The 22202-nt window shown below is 34.9% G+C and overlaps 1 protein-coding gene and 2 long non-coding RNA genes across 9 annotated transcripts; 1 reads left to right on the top strand and 2 right to left on the bottom strand.

Moving 5' to 3' along the window:
- Positions 1–1968: 1968 nt before the first annotated feature.
- LOC137708829 (uncharacterized) lies at positions 1969–8062 on the bottom strand. 7 transcript variants are annotated; one of them, XR_015957263.1, is made up of 4 exons: positions 7625–8062; positions 6012–6431; positions 5363–5453; positions 1969–2458 (listed from the first exon to the last, which is right to left on the bottom strand). It is a non-coding gene; the product is annotated as an uncharacterized LOC137708829 (long non-coding RNA). The 7 variants fall into 7 exon arrangements; XR_015957262.1 differs by lacking the exon at positions 7625–8062 and adding an exon at positions 7113–7154; XR_015957258.1 differs by lacking the exon at positions 7625–8062 and adding an exon at positions 6520–7071.
- On the top strand, positions 7835–8404 carry LOC148690890 (uncharacterized). The gene is made up of 2 exons (XR_015957264.1): positions 7835–7968; positions 8056–8404. It is a non-coding gene; the product is annotated as an uncharacterized LOC148690890 (long non-coding RNA).
- Positions 8405–15334: 6930 nt separating this feature from the next.
- On the bottom strand, positions 15335–20667 carry LOC137728915 (AP2/ERF and B3 domain-containing transcription factor At1g50680-like). Its single transcript, XM_088685271.1, has 3 exons — positions 18368–20667; positions 18191–18231; positions 15335–16571 (listed from the first exon to the last, which is right to left on the bottom strand). Exons 1-3 carry the CDS (start codon positions 18647–18649, stop codon positions 15521–15523), a joined length of 1374 nt encoding a protein of 457 aa, XP_088541397.1. The 5' UTR covers positions 18650–20667; the 3' UTR covers positions 15335–15520.
- Between the last annotated feature and the right edge of the window lie 1535 nt (positions 20668–22202).

Below are 22202 nucleotides of genomic sequence, written 5' to 3'. Positions count from 1 at the left end.
TACTGTTAAAACTAAGCTCCAAAATTCAGCTTAATCATTATCTAACTATGTGGACAGGGCACACCATAAAGGAGTAGGATTCTCTTTCTTCCTAATCTCTTTCCCCTTTCATCTCTTCCTATTTAAACGATTGCGATTACGCAACGTCTACATCTTGTTTTGAATTTTTTATATAGAGAATAAAACAAAAAAAATAGTGTGAAAAAAGAGAATGAAAGAGATTAGTAATAAGAGGGGAGAAAATCCTACTTTCACGTGGAACATAAAAACACAATTTGAAGGGCAAAGTGAGTCAAATTGACTTTTATGGGGCAAAGGTGGGATCGTCAACCCATTCAAGAGACAATCAATTAAAAAACCCTACCAATAAATAAATAAAATAATGTGAGCACTTTACAATGAATTCGTAGCCCAATCGAGCAATATTCACCTCAATTATTGAAGGCTTAAATTCAATCACCTATTTGATAATGCGTGGTACAAACGTGTCATTCACTTAAGTCAAATTTTACATCAAAATTTTGACAAAATAATTTAAAATATTATGATTACATGACTCAATTTTTAATAGATAATGCTAGCGAGACCAAATTTTTTAAACTAAATTTGCAAACTAAATTATGTGGTTGTCGATTATTGGATTATATTAAATGTTGATTATCGTGCTTATTTCTTATTAGTGACATATCATTTGGTTAAAAATTGTGATTTCCCTAACATTACCCATTTTTAATTATATCAAAGCCATTTTAGATAAAACAGCACTCATTGAGCACCTCACACCTTTTTAAGCATCTCATATCTTTGTTTAATTTTGTCTATTAGATATATAACCAAAATATAGAAAATAATATTTGAGAAACTAAAAATCACCTCATCATTTGCGGGCTCACATCCTCATCATCTACGGGTGACATGTACAATAAATGAGAAAATCTTACTAGATATCTAAGCCAATATATTCAACCATGAATAGTATTTTTCCAGACAAAATTATATCAAGGGTTGTATTCCATTTAATTGTGAATTTAAAAAAAAAAATATATATATATATATATAAATATTGTGAATAATAATTGTCTAGCCGACTTTAAACGGGTGAAGTTGCATTATGATAGTTAATATTTATGCAATGTTGTACTTAGGTAGCTATGTTGTCTTCAAGAGTCTCATTTGATCTGTTTCTCTAATTTGACACTTACGGTTACACTGCCTATTTTAGATATAAAATGTTTCACTTAGGGTTTATTTTTGTTTGTTAGATAGCCAAAAAATAGAAAATAATGTTTGACATACTAAAAATCACCTCATCATTTGCGGGCTCACGTCCTCATCCTCTACGGGTGACATACATGTACAATGAATGAGAAAATCTTACTAGATATCTAAGCCAATATATTCAACCATGAATAGTATTTTTCTAGACTAAATAATTGTATCTCATTTAATTGTGAATTTTAAAAAATATATATTGTGAATAATAATTGTCCAGCCGACTTTAAACGGGTGAAGTTGCACTATGACAGTTAATATTCATGCAATGTTGTATTTAGGTAGCTGCGTTGTCTTCAAGAGTCTCGTTTGATCTACTTCTCTAATTTGAAACTTGCTGTTGCGCTGCCTATTTCAGCCATCAGATGTTTAAATTAGGGTTCATGTTGGACTGTTGTTGTGATGATCTGGTCATGAATATGCATAGAGTCTCATTTGATATGTTTCTTTAATTTGACACTTGCGGTTGCACTGTCTGTTTCTGCCATCGGATGTTTAACTTAGGGTTTATGTTGGACCGTTGGTGTGATGATCTGGACATGAATATGCATATGCTGCCTGGCCTGGCCTTCTTTTTGTGTTGTTTTCTCAGCTGAATATGCATATAATAAATAGTTGGTTCTTTACAGAATTTTTTATCAAAACTTTGTTAAAAAAACTTTAACATTACAACAAACACATTTATAGGAAATACGATAACAAAACCGCAATTGGTATAATTGTTTGGAAATAAAAACAGAACGTAACTGCAGTTCGGCAAAATCTACCAACCCAGCCGTTAAGAGAGTAAAACAATTTAGTAGCAAGATTAACTTATGATTCATAGTAATTAACTACAATCATGTGATCATGTAGAATGAGCATAAAGTGATGCTGTCTCTTAGACTCAATTTTTTTAAGTGCTAGCCGTCAAGCACTAGATTCCTTTCGACCGTTTGAACATGGAAAGTTTTCGACGGTGGTTTCCACCCGAAATCTTGTGTTCAAACTCTCATGATCATAGAGTTTGATAGTGCCAAGCCTAACAGTTTTGGTCTCTGGGATTATATATCAGGGCATTCCATCGCCCGCCCATCTTCCTTTGAACTTTTGAGTGGTGAGATTGAATCCTGGTATTGTGCTTCTGCAATCCTTTTCACCGCTTCATTCCACACCATCCCTGACCCCATCATCTTTCATGACGGTTCTGCACGAAAATCATATAATATGGGACGTTCATACGTCAGAACAAATATAGAAAACTCGAGAGACAGATGGAGAGACACACTAAACATACATTTATAAAAACGAGGGATTAATACAGCCCATACATTCTAAACATGGAGAGAAACCAACACAAAAACGGTGTGCAAAGATACAAACATAACAAAAATGTAAGATCAAATTTACTCAAATGCCATGTTAAAATTTAAAAATATAGAAGGTCGATGAGTAGAAATAGGAACGAAACTAATATTAGGAGTTACACGCAAGCCTGAATTAAACACAATCCACATTGTAATATAAATAAAAAATATACTTTAACTGGTGCATAAACTGCTATAACAAATCATACAATTCATGGAACTAATTAAACAAGTTAAAGACTACAGAATATCCAAGCTTGGGAAACTTAAAAGCATATACCAAAGGGATAGAAGCCATTTATTTCGGATCTCAGAAATTTAAGCCATTTAATTATGCCCACAAAGACCAAATAGTTAGAGGACCAATTTGGGAAAATCGTTCATTTCATGACATTTGGATGGTTCTCAAACCTAGCCTTGAGCAAGGGTGAAGTGCAATAGTCTAAAAACTTCAAAACACACATCTTGAGCAATATGATGCTTACTAATATGTAATCGATTTATAAACCATCTACATGACTCAAGTTCATTATAAACTTCTCATTGCAATGAAATGAAGAAGAAACCAAAAGTTCATCATCACCAATTAGTAATTGATCTAAGCCCCACTAGAAACCAACGTGTGTGACTAATGCGGAAGTATGAACATAATAAATATTTCTTCTCACAACAAAATATCCACAATAAAAAATTTAAAGAACAATACAAGTAATTACTTCAAGGTAGTGAACCATGCACACTAAAGATTCTCTCAAGCGCATAATAAAAGATAAATTGGCAATAAAATTGAATCCATGAATATAATGATATTAGGATTGGCATGGAAAAATATTTGGAATATGTCACTTCCAATACTAAGATTCTAGGAAGCAACAAAACCCATCAAGTACCAGAGAAAAGGAGGATCAAACCTTCACTACAAAGTGATAGAAACATGTAATTAAGAACAGTGTGCATGGATAGAAATATTACAGAAAAGCAAGAACAAACCTACTCAAATACCATGGAGATGAATAGATATAGGAAACGAATTAAAACAAAGATATCTGAAAGGGCTACATGCATGTTAACAAATATAACAGAAAAAACCCGAACTTATATTTAGAGTTACACATAAGGCCAAATTGTAATATAAGAAAAGTAATTTCAAGACAAAAAGAAACACAATATTTTAACTAGTGCATAAATTACTCTAGAAAATTTTGACAAACAAGGTAAAAAAGCTCAAACTTTGGGAATTCAATCAACAGGATTTTCCAAAGGCATATTCAAGCCATTTATTTTGGACCAGAGATAATTAAGCCATTAGTTATGCCCAAATAGAAGATGTGGGTTAGGCTAATTGGCTAGGACAACATATCCGCCCCCATTGTACCTAATTATGAATCCCCCATTGCACCTAAGTACAAATCCCCGTCCTAGTAGATTAAAGTAGTTTAGAATATCACTTTGCCAAATATTATGTAACAAAGCCAAAATGTTAGGTCATCTCCAATGCACCGGAAAATTTAGACTCAAATAATGTTATATTTGAGTCTAAAAATGAGAGGCAAGGACTCGCCAATGCACATGAGACTTGGGCCATTCCAATGCACTAGAAATTTTGGACTCGAATATCATATTTGAGTCTAGATATGAATCAAACATCTCCAATTCACTTGATACTTAGGACTTATATGTAAGTTTTCAGCTAATATGTGACTCTAATTTGGAGTCTAAGGTGGATCCCATGCCAACAATAAAAAAATGCTTTTCGACCAAGGAACATAAGATGAGTTTTGACCCCAACCAAAATTGTTAAAAATCACATTGAGAGTTTTGACCTTATGTTTTCTCTTCTAAGGCACATACCTTAATTGTTAAAACTGAAATGTGGGTTTGACTCCAATGTTTTCTATTCCAAGGCATTGACCCAATCTTAACAATGTGCATTGGAAGAGGAAGAGAAAACCAAACACTCAAACCCACCACTATTTTTGGACTCAAATATAAAAATATAAGTTAGCTAGGAATATAAATCTTCCATCATAGATGACCTACCATTTGTTCCAAATATTTATTAAATTGTTCTTTTGTGCTCAAACCTAGAATTGGCCTTAATATGAACCTTGTCCAGACCTTCAATCGTATGTTACAGAAACTCTTTGAAATTAATCAACAACCATATTTTTTTCAATAACAACCTGCTCTGCACAATTAATCTGGTATCTATATAGACTTCAGACTTGCAAGCTAAGTTTCTAACCGATTATTAACACCCACCACCACAACTAATCTTCTAATCTGAAACAAGTGTCAAACATCTAATTAACAAGGAACCCTTGAGCTCCTACAATTTACTTATACACTCCAATTTGGGTATCCTATCAGGAATTGGGATAGGTCAACTGTAATCATTAATCTGATAAAAACTTAAACTTCCCATGGAAAACGGATTAGATATGTAATGTTCTTCAAACCAGTCTTGAAAAGAGGGCATCCAGTGTGATGCTTGCTATTTGTAATTTATTCTTAAATCCATTGTCCATGACTCAAGTTCATTATCATCAACTAGTAGTTGACCTAACCCATTACATTAACTAAACCAACATATTTAACTAACCCGAAAGCATGAAGATAACGAGTATTTCTTCCCAAAAACCAAATATCCAGATTAAAAATTTGAACATATGTAAAAACAGTACGAAACAGAAAAGAAATCGATAAACAGAAGTACAATCAAGGAGATTACAATTGATACGTACCTTGATGATTAAACCTGCGGCAAATTAATGGAAGCAGATCTGCTACCACTCACTGACACCAAAACATCAACAAGTACTACACTTGTACTTCCTACCGAATATAATTAATTAAAAGGGAATGATAAGTAAATTAATCAGAAGAAAAGAACGATATAAAACAAACTTAATTATACATGCTTCCATAACAGAACACCTTTCCTTTTTTTTTTCTCTGAAAAGGAATTTTGATTTAAGAATCTCACTTATGACAAAAACAAAAGAAAGCTGAGATCTGGCCAGATAAAAAAGAGTAACATGTGTCCATATTTAGCAGAGCTCTGACCTTAGGGTTTATATTTCCTTTTATCAGCCGATTTGGGGAGAAGAGCTCAATGTACACTTATATGATAATTTACAGTTTTTATATGACATGCACAGAGTAATAAGCTTGCATGAAGAAGCAGAAGAAGAAGAAGAAGAAGAAGAAGAGGAGGAGGAGGAGGAGGAGGAGGATTTTCATAGAAAATAAATAAAAGAAAAATTGCCGGAATTTCCATGAAAATAGAAGAGGGATTCGGAGGGTTCTCATAAAATAATTTAGTATAAAAAAGGATAACTGCGGGAATTTCCATGAAAAATTGAACAGTAAGATAACAAAAAGAAGGCGTACCTTGAAGAAACAAAAGAACCCCAAACCGTCCTCTTCAAACTAATTGAAGATCTAGCACGGGACAATCAAAAGGCACGCTTTCAAACTCCAGAGACCAGACCGTCTACCAGCATTAAAATTATAGTTAATACTAAAATTTTAAATTAAATTTAAATGATGTATCAGTAATAATAAATAAAAACATTAATTAATATTTAATTAATCATTATTTGATTTATAAACTTTAGTTTAAAAATTTATCTTCTTATAAATACCATAGCCATTCTTTACAATTTTAAATTCAATAAAAATTAATAAAATAGGAAATAAATACATTAGAATAACTTATCTTGTATTTCGTTCCTTTGAGATTGTGAAGTGCAGTGAGCCACCTAAGGTCTGGTACGTTTCCAAAAGGTCGGATCATAAACTGGAGGACACCTGCTAGTAAGTAAGAACAGGATGATAAAAACAATAACAAACCCAAAACCTGTATCGTCATGTCATATGTCTTAATTTTAACACATACACTGATCCACACACACATCTATAAATATATACACAACTTCTCCATTTCCCAAACGAGAAAAGTGAGAGCTGGGAATCAGAGGGTATCTAGCTATCTGTTTCATATATGTGAGATATATACATACAGGGTTGGGAGAAAGACACCTGGAAGGAGAATTGGGAAAGTAGAAGGGGCTGGGCCTGGGACTGGCCCGGTTTAATTTCCCATTCCTTTGCGGGAAGAGAAGGGGCGTTGATGAGAAATTAAGGATTTGAAACGTTGACTATAAGTGGTGAAATAAGGCCAGCGAGCGCGCAGATAGGAGCTGACGGAGAGAGAAGTGAGCACGCACCGCCCAAAGGTATGATTTTATACAATTGCTGCCTGTGTGTGCTCACTCTCTTCTGTCAACTACGCTCAGCTTAACCTACAGGTTTCTTTCTGCTTTCTAATATACACAAATACATATATATAAATATATAGCGAATTAGTTACACCACCAACTGCCATGGTCAGCCTAGCAGCTTTTCCTTTCACTCGAGTAATATCACGTTTTTATTAGGGTTTTGAATTCGGAATGCTATGTGAATGCCTTCTCTGCCAGGATAACTCACTATGTATACACGCGGAATCTTTCAATTCATCAGGACTTGAGCGCGCGGGGGGGGGGGGGGGGGGGGGGGGGGGGCTGATTTCTGGTCTCCATTATTGATGGTGAAAGCCTGGTTGGTGGATTAAAGGACTGTCATCGATCCATCCACATCTGAATCATGTCCCGACATTTAAGTACCAAAAGTAATTAACTAGTACCACTAGTAATTACGTGTCCAATTTGTAGCAGTACCACTGCTATAGAAAGAAAAAAATGTAATTACATTTTGCACCTTCAAATCTGAATACAATTACAATTTTATACAATAACTTTTAAAACATTTCAATATCGTACTTTTACTTACATTTCATTAAAATTTTATACTTCCGTAAAAAATTCTGTTTTATACTTCCGTTAAAAATTTTGTTAAAAGCTTTGTTAAGATTATAGTTAACTAATGACGTTGCAATTAAATTTTTCATAAAACAAATGAATATGACAAAATATATAATTTTTTATGTTAAATGGGCCCACCCCTTCAACATGCATCTGTAATTCTGCATCTCTCTCTTCGACTCCATTACGAGAGAGATAATTGGCCAGGCGTCATCTTCGTCGCCATCATCGGCCATCACACAGCCATCACCACCACTACAGCATCCTTGAGCCGCTTCACTGCCATGGTGCTCCCGTCGTTCAGCACCGCCTTGTACACCGGCCCAGGCTCTCTTTCCCCAACATCTCCGCTAGTGCCCACATCAAATCCTCCAGTTCAAACGGCTGCCTGTGGTCAAAAAACACAAGCTTGCTTCTGTCGGTCGGAGGCGGTGAAGAAGTGGGAGGCGAAGAGGGTCTGTCTGTGTAGCACCAGTATGAAGGTAAACCCAGAAATTGCAGAGAACGTGGGAAAGATGGTTTCTTTCTTCCGTTTTCGAAATTGAGAAAATATTGGATCTTTGCTGTAGTGGAATCGAAGCTCAGCGACTCAGATGAAGGCAATTGAAATCTCGGAAATTCAGAACGTCGATTGGGATTGGAAGCGTGGTGGGGGAATCCCTGAAATTGGGGGTCTATTGTTTGACCAAATTGAAAACGAGAGGCATTCTTTAAGCACGAGGCCAACCTCGGCGACGAAGGCATGGAGGCCGTCAGAGCTGCCGTTGCCCTCGAGGTTGAGAGCGAAGGAGGATGAGTGTTCGGCAGAGGAAAGGAAGAACACATCAAAGTTCATACGAACGAGACGTACCTCTAAGTTGTTTTCTTTATTTATTTTATTTATAATTTTTAAATAAAATATTAAATGAATTCAAATAATTTTGAATAGTTAAGTATTTTTTATTATTTGTTTGGCCATGTGGAACAAGGTGGAATACATGTCAGCTCAAATATGAACTTTATATTTTACCATAAAACTAACAGAATTTTTAACGGATGTATAGAATTGCAATGAAATGTAAGTAAATGTATGTGATTGAAATGTTTTAAAGATATTATATTATGTTGCAATTTTTTTCAAACTTGATAATGCAAAATGTAATTTAGGCAAAGAAAAATGTTAAATAAACTTTTTTAAAAGTTGGATTACTAAGACGACACATTTTCTTAGTAACATTATAAATTACTGTGCTAAAAACATAAGGCGACGGGTGAGTTCATAGAAAATTTTATTTTTTGAGAGCTTTTCCTTAACATTTCTCCTTTGAAAATTGTCAAAGTTACACCACTAACTTAGCACTAGTTGTGGAATGTTGTGCTGCGAAGGGTCTGTAGATGCGTTGGCATCAAAAGTTCCATTGGCCACTTCTCTATTGCGGTTGCTCCTGTTTCAGCCGTTGGGTCCACGTATAATGTGATTCAATCTTAATCTCAGCCTTTAGATTTAACTTAGGGTTTTATATATTGGAGTGTTGGTGTGGTGTTTGGTGGGTTGGAACTGCTACGTTGGTGTAGTGAAAGGGAAGGGGCAGGGGAAAGGACACCCAGCAAAATGGAAGGGAGACAAAGATAAAGACGCCCATTAAATATCACCCACCCTTATGACTTATCAGTTTTCATCATATATCCCGAAAATCAGAAAATAATAGAGTGGCCTGTGAAAGATTGATTTGAGGCACAAGCGAAGTCTCTGCATATGCCTACAGCCTACACATGCGTATGCGGCCTAAGTTACTGAAATATATATAGCTTAGGCGAATTTAATTTGTACAGCATTAGCCTAAGATGTGGTGTAAAGTTTGTTAATATTTCATAACCATTTATATGAAGTTTATTATATTGACTGACTTCGTATAATAAATTCGAAAAAACCTTAGACCTGTTTGAGAGTCTGTTGGATACGCGTGTCGACGCAGTATGTGGCTCTACAATCTAACTAATTCTTAAATATCCAGTCCAGACAGTTCGCAAGTGCGCTACTATGTGTTTAGTGTTCGCAGTTAACGTGGCTAAGTTTGGACTGTAAAAAAATTCGATTGTATCCCCTTAATGTTCTTCGATTGCATACTAGTTTGTTTATAATGTCTATGTCGTGCACTTGGGAACCTAAGGGAGATATTGCATAATTTTTTACGATCAGAAATAGTCATATGAATCCTAAATCGCAACACATAAAGTGCACTTTCGAATAGGATAGGATCGTTACCAGAGGCATAAGGGGGAGATGAAGCGTATCAAATTATTATGATGACTAAATTCTCTAAAAATAGTCACAATGGGCAAAAAAGTGGATCAAATTGCAAGATAGAAGTCAAGACCAATATTCGGATCGAGTGGGCAAATTTATTCAATTTGCAAACAACCGTGTTGGTGCTCATAATCGTATAAGGTGTCCTTGCATGAAATGTAACAACTGTATTTAGGTGATACTGGACGAAGTACAATATCATTTGTATATGAATGGGATGGTACACATTTACTCCAATTAGACTGATCATGAAGTATTACAGCGGCAACATATTCCAGTAGTATAACACCTATGCATGAACTCTCTTCATATGGCCGTGTTGATGACGACTAAGTGATGGACATATTGAATGATATTTTTCCTACTGCTTCGCAAGCACTGGATTGCCCTAATGATTAGTGCATTCTTCTTCAACATGTTTGGATTTCAAATTCTTTTGTCTTCTTAGTGTAAATTAGTGTACAATATCACATATAGCATTTGGAATGATCATGGAGAATTATATCGGCAACATATTCTGGCAGTGGGATACTTGTGCATGAACTCTCTTCATCTGGCCGTGTTGATGATGACCAAATGATGGACATATTGAATGATGCTTTTCCTAATTCTTTCCTAATGTTTTCCCTAATGCTTCGCAAGCGTTGGATTGCCATAGTGATTAGTGCATTCTTCTTCAACATGTTCAGATTTCAAATTCTTTTGTCTTCTTAGGGTAAAGTAGTATACAATATCACATATAGCAATAGGATAACAAAACCAATAAATCCAAAATCGCAAAACTTTAGCAAACAAAAGCTGCACAAATAACTAAATCCATTTCAGTCTAACATCTATTATTAAGGTACTCTTACGATGAATTGTTGCTCAATCAATTAATAATCACATCTATTGTTGAGGCCTTAAGTTCAATCTCTTATCTTTTAATAATGTGGTACAAATTTGTCAATCACATAAGATGAATTGTACATCAAGAGTTTGACACAATAATTTCTAATTTATGACATGGCTCCGTTCCTAATTATGTCGAAGCCTTTTAGGATTAAACGCCACTCATGTTGAACCAGCAAGTAGTTAAGTGGGTCACAATATCAGTGTTTGACTATTTGGCTCATCTTTCTGAAACTCTGACATGATATCAAAGCGGGGTTTATCTAAGTCCGTACACAACCCTAATTAATAAGTATGTTCTAATAGTGTAGTATTTACGTGCTTGTCTTTCCTCGCCAACGTGTCTTCCCGTGTGACCGTGGTCCCATGTGAGGGAGATGTTGAAAATCTCACATCCGCCGTTTGACATAACAATTTACAACTTATAATTATATGATTCCATTCCTGATTGCACCACAGCTTTTATGATAAATTCCTACTTTTACTGGACTAGCAAGTGGTTAAGTATGCAATAATATTTGTATTGAACTATTTGGACAGTCTTTCTAAAACTTTGCCAAAAAATTATATCACTCATCAATAAAGATGAATACTATTAAATCATGACACTAGTGAATATGACAATATTAAAACCAAAGTGGAAAAGAAAAGGAAAAATGCTAGTTAATGTAAAATTTAATAGCCTTGGACTGACCCATGGTCCCGCATGAAGGCCCTCGAGGTCCAATTAAATGGTTCACGGAACTCCACCGGCCTAGTGAGTAGTTTGAACTAAGAGAAATGCTAAGGAGACTCTTTAGCATTTCCCTTGAGCTAATCAGAAGCAAATCGCTTTGCTCTTTATTCAAAGTTCATACTCTAGTCTTTGGATTCCAAGCTAGCCAGGACCATGGGGACAAAGTCCAGACGAGATTCTCAACCAGATTAGTTTCTTAGGTGAAATTGCATACTAGTTTATGTTCTTTTATCTTCTGGTCTAGTGTCAACTGTTGCCAATGTTACTATGTTAGGATGGCTTGCATTGTTAATGCTTAGTACTTGAGGTAGTAATTATAGGTTTTTACATGCAAGTCCTCAAAAACAGCACACTTAAAACAACTTCAAACTCAATACTTTATAGAAAAAACATAATATACTCTGTAACACTAAAGAAGTTTCATAATTAAGAATCGACTAAAACATAACAAGTGAATAGATGAGGTATCTTTTTCACCAATTAATTAAGCTCTTGAAGTGTTTTTGTATAATAGTAGAAGTTGTCCAAATGTTTGTTCTAATTATGTTTTCCACAATTTCATAGGCCAAATTGGCTTCCCAAAAAATAAATAATAAAAAAAGATCATTTTCATAGAAAGAGGATCCTCTTTTTGAGGATCTTGGGGATTCTCAAATCGTGTCCGTTCATCGTTGCGGCTAGAAATCATTTTAAATACTTTTATTTAAAATTAAATATGAACATATCTGACGAAAACTGATCGCACGATGTACGATGAACAGACACGATTTAAGGATTCCCAAGATCCTCACAAAGAGGATCCAGAGAGGATCCTCATTCATTTTCATAAGCCAAAATTTCACTATTTGCAAAAATACTTTTAAGGGTTTTTATCACAAATGGTCTTTAAAATTGACCCACTCCATCAAGAGATGGTCCTTGAAATTGAAAATCTATTAATGTAGTTTCTGAAATGGATGTCGCAAATTAATATTGTCATTCCGTCACAACTCTGTCAAAAATCTATTAAGTACTAACGTGACACAAAATTAGGTCTCAAAAGTTTAATAAATATTGCCATGTAGATTAAAATATTTAAATAATAAAAAGTAATTTTTGTTCTTATGTAATTAAAAACTTAAAAAAGAAAAAAATAAAAAAAGAAGAAGAAGATGTACAGTTCTTCTTCTTCTTCCCCTCCCACCCTACCAACCACTACATAGCCACCCCACCCCGTCGCATAAGTAATTGTAGGGATGGCAACGGTTCGGTTTGGAAACAGAAATGCTATATCTATCCCCATAACCACGAAAATTAACTATATTCATAACCGCAAATTAACCATCAGGTATAATTCATAACCATACCCCCATCGGTTAACGGGTATATCCATATTCGTCAATAGAAAAAATATATTCGTTCAGTTGAGACATTTGATGTATAAATGATCCAATAAATGGATCTTGTTGAGTATAAAAATTAAAACACTGACGATTTTGACTTGTCTTTGATATCTCCCATAAGCACCATTGAGTTTGCATTGATTTTGATTCAAAATTTTACTTTCCTACAAAATGCAACTTTTGTATTCTCAAGGTAATGAATATACAAATACATACATACATACATACATACATACATAGACACACACACACACACACACACATACATACATATATATATATATATTATACTATTATATTATATATAAATTATATTTTTTACTATTCGGGTCGGATTCGGTTATGGATACGGTTTGGAGACCGCTATAACCATATCCAAAATCATAACCTAATAATATAAACGGTTTTTCCCAATATCCAAAATATATCCAAACTTCCATACCCAAATCCGTTCCATTCGGACGGTTATTGGGTTTAACGGTTAGAATTGTCATCCCTAACTGCAACCAAACTGATGGCCCATCAGATCCATATAGGAGAACTTTGTTAACCTTTTTTTTTTTTTTATTTATTTTTTATTTTTTATTTTTTTGCGCCACTAATCATCTTCAATTATATATAGGGAGGTAGGAGTGGACACTTAAAACCGAAACAAAAACTATATCGGACTGCACCGAACGGTTCGGTTTTGCGATTTTGAAACGATTTCAGTTTTGAAACCAAACCTCAAAGTAGGAAACAGTTTGGTTTCGGTTTTGGCTTTTGAAAACCGCACTGAAACCGTACTGCACCGTAAATATTAATAAGCATTTAATTAAATGTCCATATTAGATGTCATATTTTAATTGGTTGTTTGTTAGAGTCCATACATTTAGTATGAACTCAACCACACTAGAATATCACCATTCATCACTTTTTTTCTCTTCTACATAATATCATCACTCATCAGTAGGGCCGGGCACTTGAATGCATTGTCTTACACTGGATATGTGATCAACGGGCAAATGTTCCACACAAAGGACGTTGAGAAATCAAAATTGCAAGGGAAATAATGCATAGCTTCCTCATAGATTTGAGGGTGCAACCATGCAAATCTGTTTGCTGGGCAATTATAATATATATTTGCCATGAGTCCATGACATTGGATCATTGATACATGTTATCTACTGCACAGAGTATGCATGTAAAGTTGCAAACCATTCATTCATTTCTTTTTCCCAATCGTTAAATTTTTGTGTGGCAATTGGTACCTAGCTAGCTAATAAGGTTACTTTGTGAGGACTTTTTACTGGTTTTTAATGAGGGATTAATTTCATTTTATATACGGATTTATGACATTTGTAGCGGTTCGATTAGCTACTGCTTAAGTTTAATTTGTACCCTTTAGGAGCACTCTATAAGATGTCTAGATTGGGAAATGCTTAATAATATGTTCTAATCTTTCATTTCAAGTTCTAATTTATGATCTTACTAGAAACTACTTTTCTTCTAGATAAGTTTTCTTAAAAAAAAGTTCTTTGTTGATTGCATTCATGTAAAGCTTGAGATAACGAGTGTTTCATATTTTAAATTGTATATTTTTTCTTAAAAATTGAACCGAAATCGTTTGAAACTGCACCAAAACGAACCAAACAGTTTGGTTTCATTTTGGTTTTGGTTTCAAAACTGCAAAAAATTTCGATTTCAGTTTCGATTTCACTCAAAACCGCACCGAACCGAACCGAACTATGTCTAAGTTAAGAATGCAAGCCGGTCGAAGCGCATGAATGTGATGGGTGGGATCCACAGTAGCTAGCTAGTATTTCCACTCAAGTAATTATGCTTCATACAATCCCAGCCCATGCTCTTACTCCTACCCAAGCCCAACATCATCTTCCTAAGCTGGTGATCAAAATGCTGATGGCAGATCCCTTATCCTCCGGCTCAAAAACCTCTCATCTGCATCCTCTTCAGCCTCCTCTTCCAAACTGCTGAACCTCTACATTCATGGCGGTTCTATCAGTGCTCCTGTTACCCCTCCATTAACCTCCCCAACTGCCAGAACACCGATAATGAGAACTGAATGGGATGATCAATCTGTTCGCCCAGGTTGGGCTGGTCAGCAATACCCCTCCCTGCCTTTTTTTGTTTTTTTTTCCCCTTTTTTATGAAGTTTTTAATAATACAAAAAATTAAAATTGTTTTTTATTATTTAAAATTATTAATCCATACGACAATATTTAATTAGATATATGAAACCTACGTGCCACGTCAGAATAAAACAGAATTTTTTACGGAATTACATCGAAATGACTATATTAATTTGAAACATTCATTTTCAAAGACTATATCAATCAATTTTCAATTTCAAAAATGATCTTGATTGAATGAGTCAAATTTAAGGACCATTTTTTTTTATAAAACCCCTACTTTAGAAGAAAAATATAACAAAACATCTGAGCAGGAAAGTATCACCAGAAGGACACTAAAAACAGCCCAAAAATTGCTGTTAACTCAACCCTGGAATGCAGGAATGATCTTCCATCCCTGCGAATTATATGCAAGCAAGCATAAAATATAACAAAACTTCTCATCAAAAAGCAATTAAGATTACCTTAATCCATTTCAGTCTAACATCCTGTAAGTTTAAAAGGATGGATATATATGTTTAGTAATCAGAACCTAATTAATGATATTCCCTGCAAAAGCTCAAACAAAAATTCTGAGGCATTGAAGGGTGAACTTTAACACGTTCAAGGCTAATGCGCCACCTCGTTGCAGATCTCCACGCCGAAGAGCCTGAAACGTTTCTTTTGATCAGCAAGGATTCCATCAGCTTCATTAATATTTTGGCTTACAGATTCTAGTTTACATTTATTATATTGGTAATTAGTAGCCTCATTCTCAACCAAGCAGTTAATGTTGTCGTCTTCGCTTTCAGCACCATCCCAATTAACTTTAACCATGTAAAATGTTTGTGGCTCCTTATTACCATTGTCCCCCAATTGCTTGTACTGGCGTTGAAAGAATGTAAGAATGTCTTTGGCCTTCAAATGGTGCGTCTTTACAAACCGACTCCAACCCCTGGTGAACACAAAACTCCTGCTGCTCTTCCAATAACAGTACCGGAAAGTCCACGACCTCATCATCTTATCGTAAAACACCAGCTGGCTGGAGCTACTCTCAACCTTCTGACTTATGGCTTCCGATACGCTGGGAAAGCACCGTTTAGCATTGGTAACCGGTATCACAAGTCTATTCAGCTTACCCACATCACTTGGCGTCAGCTCTTTTTGGAAAAGAAGTCGGTTCAACATCTTTGCATTTCCATTGCTATGCACCCTAACCAAGCTGCCAAATTGGATATCACTCCTCAAATTCTTGCTTGCAGCGCAACTCTTTCGATATTCTAAGAACTCGGCCTGGTAGGAACCATCCTTGATCATTCTCAACACAGCTTCTTTGGAGTACTGATTTTGAAAGTGTGGCTCTTCAAAGGTGACTTTGGTCCACGGAAAGTTGCGATGGCACTCCCAACCACGAAGCTTGATTGCAGCGCTATCATAAGCCATAGCTGCTTCATTCTCAGAACTGAACGTGCCAAGCCAAACCCTTTCGTGGTTGGCATATATCTGGGCACCCCAATGCCCATTTGGCTGCTCAACAACTCCTTTGAACCTTTTCGATACATGCCTACTAGCACCATCTGATGAGTCATTCGCAGCAAGGTTTGGATCACAAACTTCTTCAACGTTGCGTTTCACCCCCACATTTGAGATTGTTCTTGACATGACCTCTTCCATAACGCTTCTGCAGTTATAGTAGGAAGTTAATACTCACGTGAAATCAAGAAGTTAAACATGTTATGGTAAACTAAATAACTCATTTGAAATCAACACAAAATAAGGGGCTAGTTATAAGGACACAGGTAATTGAATTCTTGTATGAACCTTGCTCTCTGATGCACGAAAACCAAAACTATGGAGATGTTTATAGCTGGAGAACAAAAGCATATTGCAATTAGGGCTGGGACCTAACTGATTAGCCTTCTATTGCGATTAGTGTTACACTACACTGTTTTAAACCATTCAGGGCTATGATCAATGTACCCCATTCTCTTCATAGTTTCTCAACTGTCCTCATCATAAAACCCGAAAACCTTTAGGGGGTCACTACATGCACTTCATTAAGAGAAAAAGGAAATAACTCGTCCACGGAAAATTGAACAATCCTGTTTGGCTTATGTACAACTAAAGAGGGGAAACACAATAATTAAACACATTGATACGTTAATTGTTCAAACAAATAAAAGAAAGGCTTCGTGGAATTGGTCTATTAATTTCAACTACAAAGACTCAAGGAAAAGGACCGTCAATGGTTGAGAATAACCTGAGAGAGATATAGATACAAACCATTGTTGTTGACATGTCAACTTTGTAATTTAAAATACAAACACAAAACTTTAATTTTTTATAAACTGCTCCAGAAAATCCCACAAATTCCACAATCGAAACAAGTTATAAGAAGGTCAAAACTAGGCAACTTAATCAAGGGAACACTCTGGCATCTTTTAAGTTATTTAATTTTAGGCCAAGAAGAACTCAAGCTATTCAATTATCACCAAACAATACAAATTCATGTAGGAGTCATTGTTCCAAAACATAATTGTAATATGAAACCATGATACTCAGAAAGCATCCTTCAAATGTAGCCAATCAAGAAACCAAAAGAGAGAATAACTGAAACAACAAGATTTTAGACCAATTTTGTAAACCATATGATGTGGTGGTTAATGGTTGGAGTTCTTTTTCTCTAGCATTGAATCAACTGTGTAGAGTACTGATAAGAGACTAAGCAAATCTTTTTTTATTATTGAAAAAAATAAAGCCATTCTCTTTGTTCTTCTTTCTTGAGTTGCAACAAGAAGATCATGTATTGAATGAGCATCTCAACCAGATTATCAGATCTTGTGAGCTTCATATTAAATACCTAACGTTTGAATATATATAAACAGTATCCTGGAAACTTAAATTATATAAACTAGTATTGAGTTAAAGAATTATACAATAGTAAAAAAGATATAATTGTTGTTGTTCCTGCATAACAAGTCCAGGAAAAAAAAGAGAGAATCTCATCAATTTATGAAATCTTCTTCAATGACTCAAAGTTAAGTATCAAGTCAATTTCTCATGTCCTCATAAAAAGTTAAAAATCACCCGAGCAGTTCTTCAAACTAAACACACAAATCCCCCTTACACAAACAAAAAAAAAATTAAAAGCCAGGCAGAAAAAGGATTTACAGTAGAAAAACTTAAGAGACCAGCATTAAAAGAAGCCATAAAAATAGAAGAAATAGTGAATAAATAGCAAATAAATAAATAAATAAAACTCATGAAGTTTGTAATCTTTAAGTAGATAACAACTGTTACCTAGATGAATAACCTGCTGCAAATAAACGGAAGCAGCAAATCTATACAAGAATTAGTTCATATCGGAGAAGCAAAATAAAAACCAACAACACATATAGAAGAATATCAAAAACTCTATTTGGGCCAACCTAGATAAAGCTAAACCCTAGCTATTCATCCATTCATTCACCTTGAAACGAAGCAAAAAATCTTCCCAAAAATGGGCAGTAAATCAGAATCCAGGAAAATCTGGCAATTGAATGAATTTGTGACATGTAAAAGGAAATTCGTCCCATCGTTGAAAAGGTAAGTAATGATAAAAGAAAAGTTGAGATATGGAGAGATGAGGGAACTATGAATTTCTGTCCATATTTGGCACCGCGCTGTGACCCACAAGGGTTTCTGTTTCCTCTTTCCGCCTCCAGCTTCCACAACAAAATCCGGGTTTGAGTTTAAACCGGAAAATGTGCATATCATCATCAATGCACCCAAAAAAAAGAAAATCCAATCAGCAAATTGGAATCGTTATGAATATGAAAGAAATTAATCATTGTCTAGGTTTTGAAGAAAAGAGTACCTTTTGGAAGGGGATATCTCCAGATCTCTTCCTCATAATCCACTAAGTCCAGAAATTCGGACCATTGAAATTTGATTCAACGGTTACAAACAGGGGCACATTTTAAAAATTATAATAACTTTAGCCGTTTGATCAAATTTCAATAGTTCAGATCCTCGGATTTAGTGGATTAGGAAGAAGAGATCCGGAGAGGATCCATTTCCTACCTTTTGATGGTGTAGCAGACATGGGTAATTGACTAGAACACTCTGCTCCCTCATCTGCATTTAAGTTCAAATATTTTTCTACAGTAAATTATATGAATTTCGCTTTAATACTTTACATGAGTTCAGTGTAGAAAATCACTTGTATCAAAAAATAAAAATAAAAATAAAAACCTTGTGATGGTGTGGATATGATGCTGAGAGAGAAGAATAAACATAAAAATAAATAATTTTAGTAGAAGAGGAAGGGTTTGTATTTCCAGAATATATGAGGCATGAAGAATGAAATGAACAAAGGTGTCCGTTAAAATGTGAACAGTTGGAAGGATTAATTAGTACCTTGATTAGCAAAGGACCATCAAAAACGCTAATTTCAAACTCCATAGACATTAATGATAAATACTACAGTAATACTGAATTGTGATATAATAAATTCGCGTATACTTTTGTTTTTCATACACGTTTTCTAAAACTTAAACATACAATATATTTATTATACACGTATATAGTCACATCTAATACCCGTTATCTTCACATATTTCGCATAATTTTATTAAACATAAAATTCACGTTTTTTAACAAAGAAACAAAATTAATTCACACAAAAAAAAAAATTAACTAATAAATTAAATGAATACATACTAAAATTTTTAAAAAATGACCGAATTTTCTAAAATAAATTTTTAACAAAGCGCCGAATAATACAAGTATGTATGTATTTTTCACGTACTATATTCGTTCTGTATTTTACTATAGTAAATCTTGAAAGAGGAAAACAAAGAAGCTAGGGCTAGAAGATTAGATCTGTGATAATGATAATGGTGATGAAACCTGAGACTCAGTTATTTATCAGTGGGACTTGAGAGAGTGGATGCACACTAGTCCACACATACTGGATATCATCTTCCAAACGAGAAGAAGAGACAAGGTCGGAGGGTCTGCCTGGGAAAATGAAAAAGCAATAATAATTGATTGGAAAAATACATATAAAGGGGATAAATAAATAAATTCAATTCTTATCTTCTTGAAAGAATGAAAGAAAGAGTACACCTGGAAAGCGGCAGCTGAGACGGTAGTAGGTAGAAGAACTGAGAGAGAGATCGAGAGGAGGAACATAGAAAGACATAATGAAAGGGAGGGCAGCGCAGGCGGCGGGCAGCTGACAGAAAGAGAAGTGAGCACACATCACACTAAGGTATAGCTTTATACAATTGCCCGTGTGTGCTCACTCTCTTCTGTCAGCACCACTCGTTACTAGTCCAGTGATCTACTACTCTCCCTCATCCACTCAGCTTCTCTCTCTCTCTCTCTCTCTCTGCTACTTGGTCTTTATATTAGTATATTACACTACAAACAACAGCTTTTTTTTCAATCTTCTATTTATTGCCGACACCTCCATTACCTATATTATCTTCTTCCTCGACAAAAATAGATATGAAGATCTACTAACACACCATACTCCCCACTCTACTCTAGCTAAGGTTCATTTTGTATAGAAGGGCCTCGTGGTTCAACTCGTCAAGAGCATGTACCATTGAACACGAGGTCATGAATTCAAGTGTTTCCCCTCTTGCTATCATTTTTATTAGAATTAAAAGGTAAAACTGTTTACCTTAAGTAATTTAGGGCGCCTCTTTGTATTGAACCAAAATAAGAAATTGGGTATTAGTAAGGATTACTATATAAGTGTTTACTAATTATCTGAGAATCAAAACACAAACGAACATATAATATTAGAAACTCACCAACTGATTTAGTGAAATTGGTCTCTTGATTAGTTGTTATGCGCTGAGGATTGGGTCAGTAGACTTCCAACCTCCCTGGTCTCTGTGCTTTCTCGCGATAGCCTTCCTTGCTCTTCGTAAGTTCGTATGAGTGGGCTAGTAGTGATTTAGATTTTGTGACTTGTTTTGTGGTCTGGTGCTTGGATTAGTCTAGTTGACTTGTCTTCTAGTAGTGATTGAGATTTTGTGGCTTGTTTTGTGGTCGGGTAGTAGTGATTGAAATTTTTGCTTGGATTAGTTGACTTGGTCCTTCTGCCTTGTTGTTCTGATGTGCCTCTTTTTGGCTTTTAATCATATAACTTTTACTAAAAACATAGCTGTTTTGGGTGAGATTTACTTAATCTAATTGGCTTCAATTTTCACCCCTACTTTTTCGTTGCATTGTTGCAATCGTGATACATACATACATATATATATATATATATAGCCCTTTTATGCAAAAGGATTCTAATTTTTTGAAAAGAAAAAAAAAAGGGGATTAGGGGTGGGGCTTATTCTACATCGAATTTTAATGATTCGAATGGTTTATTTTGTAAGTCTCGATTCATAGATCATCCTTGTAAAAATTCAATTCAATTTGAAACTATTTGCCTATTTTATTATCAAGATCAAATTTCATTGTCTCTTGTATAACAAAGTATTTATTCATTTCTTTGAATCCAATTAGATATCTTAAATATTTCCGATTTGGCTAATACTTCTTAAAGACTTCTTATATACATCCTCACTGACCTTCTTCACATTTTTATCCATAACGAGGTTCTGAACCTAGAACATTTTCTAATATTAGGACGAGAAGCAATATTAGACTAAGACCTAGTTGATAACTTCCTTAACATTTATAATGAAAACAGCTGGTATATAACTGTTGCAAAGAAGTTGTCATAAGTTCTAAGCAAAATTTATACGTTTTTGCATACAAACGAGTGTCTTGTCTTCCCTAATATCTCCTTTGGATGCTATACATACTAGGTCTACGCCTAGTGTGAAGTAGTGACGGAACCACTTAAGGACTAGAATGGGCACGATTCCGTCCTGAATTTTTTTTTTTCAAATTGGTTCACATATACGTACCTAAATGGAGAGCACCAATTGGTAACTTGACCTTCCAATGATTACTACCACCCTCCAAATGGAACTCTCAGTTTAGCTAAGAAATCTGGAGCATCAAATCAGACAAAGACTAGCCACTTCCACAATTTTGTTCTAATATCTTGGACATAAATCTTCCCTCGTATTTTCTTCTATTCTCCTTTCATCTATTATTTTTAGACCCATGAAACCAAAATTAAAATAGAAATAAATTGTTTCAATGAGCAAAAACAAAATCAGAACTTTTTTCTCTCGTTTCTAACGCAACACACACACACACACAAAAGGACAATATTTTTCTTTGCCTATCTTTGTGTTTTCTATATGCCTTCGATTCTTTCATATGATGTTAACTGCATGGTGCCTCTCCTCTAATG

The sequence above is a fragment of the Pyrus communis genome, chromosome 15 (genome assembly GCF_041283825.1).
Source record: "Pyrus communis isolate YQ-2024b chromosome 15, ASM4128382v1, whole genome shotgun sequence".
Taxonomy (NCBI): domain Eukaryota; kingdom Viridiplantae; phylum Streptophyta; class Magnoliopsida; order Rosales; family Rosaceae; genus Pyrus; species Pyrus communis.
This window is presented reverse-complemented; position numbering and strand designations above follow the sequence as displayed.